This window comes from Anopheles aquasalis, chromosome 2 (assembly GCF_943734665.1).
Source record: "Anopheles aquasalis chromosome 2, idAnoAquaMG_Q_19, whole genome shotgun sequence".
Lineage (NCBI taxonomy): Eukaryota > Metazoa > Arthropoda > Insecta > Diptera > Culicidae > Anopheles > Anopheles aquasalis.
In genome coordinates this window covers 58,753,147-58,760,646 of record NC_064877.1, presented here as the reverse complement: position 1 = coordinate 58,760,646, position 7,500 = coordinate 58,753,147, and the positions used below count along the sequence as shown (strand labels likewise).

The 7,500-nt window shown below is 49.4% G+C and overlaps 1 protein-coding gene across 1 annotated transcript in view; it reads left to right on the top strand.

The window, feature by feature from the left end:
- Positions 1-7,500, top strand: part of LOC126570322 (uncharacterized) — a 94,377-nt gene that overhangs the window by 73,347 nt on the left and 13,530 nt on the right. The window contains exon 4 of the mRNA XM_050228001.1: positions 6,296-6,431. Within this exon, the coding sequence (XP_050083958.1) occupies positions 6,296-6,431 (136 nt within the window). The remainder of the gene's footprint in view (positions 1-6,295; positions 6,432-7,500) is intronic.

Genomic DNA, 7,500 nt, shown 5'->3' with positions numbered 1-7,500 from the left:
GTATCTTATTGACGATGATGTAGTGAAACGCCAACAATGTGGGCGAGCGGTCACGAAATGGCGGTTTGTCGTTGAACTAGCTGCGACCAGTACTGCTGAACCTGTAGAGGAAAAACTAACCCAAGGAAACCAACAGGCGTCTCTGTGGCTTGTGCTTTGTCGGCCCATTCCGCCGCCATGAAGAGAAGAAATGAACTGCGGAGCAGAAAAAAAGGGAAACATTATTTTCAGACTCTGCCATGTCTCTATTCCGGACCGCATCCAAGCAAAAAAAGTAGCTAGTGCTTACGGAATTTTGCATTCCTTATAACGATTTTTCTTTACAACTTTATAACGTAAGCAATCTTTGAACAAAGTTTCACTTTTTTTAGCTCAATCAAAGTGCCGGCATTACTTATTGCCAAATACTTACTAACTATTTTCCACACTGCGTAGAATAGCTTGCAGGGGTGAGGTTTTCCAAGACCAAACTTCAAACAGGTGTGCAACCGATTTGGGGCGATGGGGGAATGAAGGTGGAATTCGAACCGCTGGCTTTCCACGCGCTAACGCGGACTTATACGTTAACGCATTGATCGCCATCCGTGGATATCCTATTTCGGCGCCTCTGGTCGCTTCGTTGGATACCAGGCCCCTGCTTGACTGAAAACTGCTGATCAGCAGCATTGCGAGTCATCTGCTGGAGCAAGAGTTCGAACTTCTTGTTTTCTTTCTCGTAGTCTGGAGATTAAAGACGGTCGCGATCGATCGACGTTTGGCAAAGATACCATCAAATCCGTTGCGACTCAGTTGCTAATCGTTCCATCAACCTTCATTCCGCTAAACACTTTTTTGTTGAATATTCTTCTTAAATCACAATTAAGCTTGTGAGATTCCAGACTCTTCTTCTTCGACAAGCTGTTTCACTTTCACTTGAATATCATTTGGATTGTCCCTTTTTTTTTGTTCTTGTATCACTTTCACTCACAACCGATACATAACAACACTTTCAGTTATGAAAATAACCTACAGGACTGGAGAACTGAGAAGAAATATGCCATCCTGCCGTCTTCGTGAATCCAAATGTACTGGTATTAATCTATTTAGTTTTCGTGATTTATACCATTGTCTCGAAGGTGCACGATTCCTAGCGGGAACATCACTGAAGATAGTTCCATGTCCCGTGTCCAAAGATGTTCGCTTTCGAGGGCGGAGTAGTTTCACCGATTTGCTGTTTAAAGATGAGCACAAGGTACATCACACTGTATGATGAACATCCTTTAGGTAAACTTCGAGATTTCCTTCTCGTAAGCTGCCAGGCGTTCTTTTGTACCTGCGCCTGTACCTGTTGATGGTCGGTCTGTCCAAAAGATGTAAGTGTTCTTCTAGGGTAGACTACCGTACTGGCATAGCGTACTGGGGTATAACGGCAATCGGCAGAGGAGAACATTTAGAACAGATCTTTAGGTAAGATCTATAGGCTTCCATAAACCTTCACTCAGAACAAATAACGTTCCGACCATTTCTAAAACAGACCATCTATTTAATGGGAGTAATTTAAAAAAATAAATAAACTCAAACATCAGAAACAGCAGAAAACTATACAAATGAAAAAGCACGACATTTTATCAAACTGATCTTAGCATCATCTCGCATCAGCATAAGGATACTTCTAACTATACATTTTGCTTGCAAAAAAGTGCTGCACTGCATCAACAAACAAAGCTTCTCAATAGCCTCATTTCAAACGCAAGCAATAGAGGGAGAAAAAACAACATAATCCATGTGCATTTCAAAGCACACCCAAAAGCGTTTCATTTTGCAACAACTCAATTCCTCAGCCACAATGTGCTGCACCGCCAGCTAGCAGCATCCATCCCATGACAAAGGACATCTCGAACACTTTAATGCTCACTCTCGCCTCTGCCACCGATCCATCGATGGCTACCAGGATAAGGCGCCAGGGCGGACGTCGAGATGCAAATCGCGGAACCGCGATGCACTCTCGAAACCGATGCCTGACGCTAATGCACCGATGCTCCCGCGGTGCAATCCCGGTCCCCATCATGGCGAACCTGACACAATCCTTCCAAACCGCACCGCACCACTCACTCACGCTCACCGCAAAATCCCATAAATCTCCGGTGCCGGAGCCACAAATCAATCTTCAGATCGGAGCTTTGCTTGCGGAGTGCCGACGACGAGACGCGGCCGCCACTGGCTAGGTGGTGCCGGTGCCTGGTGCCAAAACGAGGTGCCTGCCGAGGTCTGCACCGGAGGCCATCACGGACGAGGACGGAACCAGCCCGGAAAGCTAATGAAAATTCAAATCACCAATCGCCCGACCGGTACGCGGGCAAGTGACGAAGCACTCACTCAGACAGACGCCGAGCACCAGTAGCACACGTACACGGCGGTTGGTGACTACCAATCAAATTCACACACAGAGACACTGGCGTCGCTGGTTGTGGTTTTGTCGCTTCCGGCGGAAGAGGAACCGGCACCACCGGAACCACGATTTCTGCTTCTCCACTACGTCATCTACTCCGGACACTACCAAAAAAACAACAACCACAAAACTAGAAGGAGAAGAGATTGTTTACGATTTTGAGGTTGTTTTTTGGGACGGGGTGGGGGGGGGGATGAAATTCAGGATTCTCCTCTCACTAGACCCTAGATTCCTATATAGCCAGCGGTTACCATCCCGTGTTTGCTGTGATTGTGGTGATATCGCTCTTCTCTTTCGTTGTCATCCATGCGACCACTGTCGGGGCTTCTAGGATACGGCTTGCTTATCGGTGAGCTCGGGGGCCACGGGAGCTGACGTTGGAAGACAATCAAACCATTTCCGTGGCGTTCGTGGCGCGAAATCAAGCCATCTCGCCCGATGCTGGGAGGGACATTCCATCGGAAAAGGAAATTCCGTTCCCCTGCCCTGCGGTGGAATAGTTTTACCGAGCTTGTTTTTGCTGTTCAGAAATAGTATTGTTTTCTTTTCTTTTCTTTTATTGAGGCAGCAATACGCGTCGCGCGAACGAGAAAACGAGAAGTAGTTGGCATTGACGGTGAGATGCGCTCCTCCTGGAGGACAACCAGAGAGACCGCGGTCCATATTATCTACGATTTGCCTACGGGCCACCGGTGTGCTATTCGCGGAGCGCGTGGGATATTGATGAACGCGGTACCGTGACGCACGCAAAAGTCTGACAAGCCAGCGACGACGAGGACACCAGTGGCCACGGGCAAAGCTCGTTGGTTTCATTTGGGATCTCGGGTTGGGTCCGGTTATGCTCTGTTTACTCGCTCGGTCGTGAACACACTTTTCGCCATCGTTCGAGCGCCGAGCGCGTCCCATAAAAGCCAGCAACGATGGTGGATGGTGGATGGTGGTGCTGGCGTCCAAAACATGACAAAATGTCTCCCCGGGTGCCGATGATGGGATGGAAGGAAGGAAGCAGCAAGGCAGCAAAGAAAAAAACGCAAAAAATCGAAAACCCTGGAAATGAGAACCAAGTGGAGGGAAGGTGAGGCCAGGACTCCGCTATATCCACTAGTGACAGTACCGGCGCCGTTGCCGATCTTCGCGTGTTGTGCGTAACGCCACATAGATCAACTTGCTACGTCGCGCGCGCGTTAATCCTCGATGGTCTCGTCATTGGTGGCCATCGACTATTCCTCCATTCCCTCTCTCTCTCTCTCTCTCTCTGACGGCTGGCATGACTTTTTATGGCCATTTGCTGGGCTCTGGATTTCGGTTTTTTTTTGCTTGTTGCCTAGCCGCCCGAATGATGGCTACTGGGTTACCAATCGTCGGGCACCAATCGCATTTCCCGCTTTCTCTCTTCTTGTGTCTCTTCTTCGTCTGTCACGCCACGCAAAGCATCATCTAGCTAACAAGATCACTCTCTCTCTCTCCTTCTCTGGTGGGCGCAACCGAAGAGAATAGAGACCAGAACCAGAAACGTCGCTAGTGTGGTCGACGAAAATCGGCTTTCGGCCGGCCGATCGACCACGAGGAGAGGGCGGACAAACCGCACCGCAAAATAGATAAGAAATAAATTGCCCGTATTTTTACCACCCGGCCGTCCCGGTTCCGGTTGCTCTCCTTCTCCGTTGCTTCCCAGTGGTTCGCGTCTCTTTTTTCTCGCATTTTTTTTTTGTGAGATTCTGTTTGCCGTTCCCCTTGGGCTGTTCCCAGTGCTTTCCGGTCGATAAACAACATCGATAACGGCCTCTCGGCACCAAATTGGAATGCTGCTTTCCGCTGGACCGCGCGCTTTGCGCTCCGAGGCTCGATTCACCATCGATCTTCAGGGTGGCACGGGGGTCATTTTGTGTCTCTTCGTTTTTTTTTTCTCTCTCGCTGGCACCATACCTCCCTCCCAGATTGTACAGGCCCTCGCCCGTTCCCTCGTGTCCTAAACTCTCGATGAAGATTTAAGGGACTCGCCAGTCGGTAACGCGCCAGTAGTTAGTGCGCGATCCGGTGGAAAATATGTCCCAATCATGCTTTTTTGTGTCTCTGTGTGTCTGCGTGGATCTAACGATATTCTGCGTCCAGGGAAGTTGTACTCTCATAAATTCTGCTTCGAACTTATGATTGGATCGTGGGACTTTTTTTCTCTTCTTCTCCAAATCGAAGGTGCAATCACCAGACGCCAGCTGGGCGCATTGGTCATTTTTCCACAAACAGGAAGTGAAAGGGAACTTCCAGTGCCCAGTGGAGCCCGTTTTATCTGTTCTAAGCTTCCCGAATCTCTCGAATGCATCACGCTCTGCTGCTCTGTTTGGTTAGTTGGTTGGCTGGAATTTGTCACTTCGTTGCCAAAACACCGATCGCTCTGTATTGGATCAGTAATCGATGCTGCTCGAGGGGAGCTGCTGGTGCCTTCAGCTACCGCCACGGCGCCACGATCGTTTTGTGGCCGATGATTTATGATTAGCCTTGTGGGCGAGCAGTTCGGTTCGGTTTACCGTTTTATGCCATCGCCGAGCATTTGAACATATTTACCGCCATAAATAATCCATTTCTTGCCCTTTAATTGGCAGTTTATCATATTTGATAGCCACAAACCACCCACCTTCCTCTTCAATCCCCTAGCATCCATTGAACCAAACCATGTCAATCCATCTTCATCACTGATCGCGAAAAAAAACAGTAATTTTCCTTCCAGTTCCGGGCGCACGCGTGCATCAATTCCTCATTTTATGTGTTTGGCCTCCGAAACAATAGAAACAAGGGCACACAGTGAGAGAGAGAGAGAGAGAGAAACGTCCCCATCAACACTGTGACACCTGAAACGATTCCCCAACGATACCATTAGTTGTAGCACCAAACAGAAACGACGACGACAATAGCTCCTGGTCGCTGGGTGCTGGTGGGTGATAAATGTCACATTTTAACAGCCGGTTACCGTTACCGCATATTGCATCCATTTGGCCCGATTCGCTGATGTTCGCGCTCATTTGACGAGTCAGCAGCAACCACGGAGGGAAAGCGATTTTTCTTTCGCCTCCCAAATTACTGCCAACGAAGCCACCTACCGGATGTCGTGCTGCTCCTACGACACGACTCCCTGCCATCCATTCCACTTCCCTGTAAAGTGTTCGAGCAGGAGTAGCAGCAAAAAAAACCTTGAGAAAAAAAGGGAGGAAGCGGAAATTCGACACGAAACCGCTCGAATGAAACAAATAAATGAACCACCAACGCCCCTGTCCGGCGCCACTGTCGCTCTCCCGCTCTCTCTCTCTCTTTTTTTTTCTCGATGATTGATAGTCGGGGATTTGGTTTTTCGGTCCGGTTTCCCGTATCTGGATACTTCGTTCTTGGGTTTTTTTTGCGTTTACCGTTTCCTTCCCCTCGTAAACCACTGACTGGTGACGCGGCAGACTTCCAGTGGAGCGACATTTGGGGGGCCGAACCGCGGCAAAGTGACCTGACAGCTAATCAACAGCTGACGATAGCACGTGCAGCAGATTTGACTTGACCAGGCGGTTGTCAATTCTCATTCTCATTTAACGAAACGGTCAGTCCGCCGGTTGCTTATTGGCATTTGTTAATGTCCTGGGAGATAGATGTACTAATGTCCTGTCCAAGGTTCTTGGTCCAGGAGTGTGAGTTTGATTTCTGTCCACTTTTGTTCACCGTTTTGTTTTTTCCCTCTAGCTTTCATTCCTACATTCCTCCCTAATCATGCGTCATTTGCTCCATGAAGTTGCCTTGAGTCCCTGCTCTAATTTACTTCTTCTGCTTCTGGTTCTATCGCTCGGTCATCTTGGTGATCTCATCAACGGAACGGGCTCGGGATTGGAGCAGCGGGCACTGTCGAACGAAAGCCACGTCGTGCTGCAGCCGGTCGAGACGAGCTACTCCGGGAAGTACAGCTGCGAGATATCGGCCGACGCTCCCTCCTTCCACACGCAGCTCATCTCGGGGGACATGGAAGTCGTAGGTATGTATCGAGTGTATGAAGCTTTTCAACAGTGGAGGGTGGATAATTATGCGTGAGCATTTCGTCGAGGAAAAGATCCTGCCCGTTCCAAGTGTTGACGTTGGTCCAATGCGTCTTCTGAGACATAACCCACGAATAACACCGCTAAGCAGCTAATTTAACTCTTCGTCAAACCTTATTACCTCATCGTTAGCGACATCGTTCGGCGGAGTAAACCAATTTATGGCCCCTCAAAGACACTATCACCAGCTGCTGTGCGATTACGCGATAGATTAGGGATGTTCTGCGAGAGGTTATGTCAACCTCGCGCGTCAAATACTGACGTCAGACGTTGTCGCCAGTTTTTGGGCGCAAAGGAGCCACTTTGAAGGACTCTTGATTCCCCTCGACCGTTGTAGCCCATCACGGTCATTGGGGGGGGGGGGGGGGGGTGGCAAGGGAAGATTGTGACATTCCAAGTGGCTGGCTGGCTGGCAACTGCGTCAACTCAATGGCACGGAGGTGGTACTGCTGAACAATAATTTCCATCTTCGTTCGAGCGTCTCGAGCGCCATTCAAGCGGTGCTCGACTCAACGACTACTTTCGACGTCTTTCCGGCGGTAACAAACGCCAATGGCCCCCGTGGACCACGGTGGACTGCTCTCGGTGCTCGCGAAGCGTACAATTTAATATTGCCAATAAAAAAATATTAGATTTTGATCTCCGGCTGCCTATTGATGCCTGCTGTGTGTCCCGCTACTGCTGCTGCGTTTTGTCAGGATTCTCCACGTCAAGGACGACCATCACATCCTGTTTATCCCGTTTCGCGTTGTGATTCTCGTTCCCGTCCCGTGGTCTTCGGTCCGATTGACAATTGCCATGCCAGCGGCGGAGAAGAATGTTGTCGCCGCAGGCCACCGGCACTGGCACCGGTATCATCATCTCGGCACTGCCAGTGTTCAGCTTGGCTTCGGTGTACGGTCAATGTCTTTTCGTCCGCGAGTACTGCGCTGCTTCGTGACCGGCATCGCTCCAATGGTTCAATGATTTTTTATTGAATATTACCGCTGGCAGCTGAGAAACGATGAA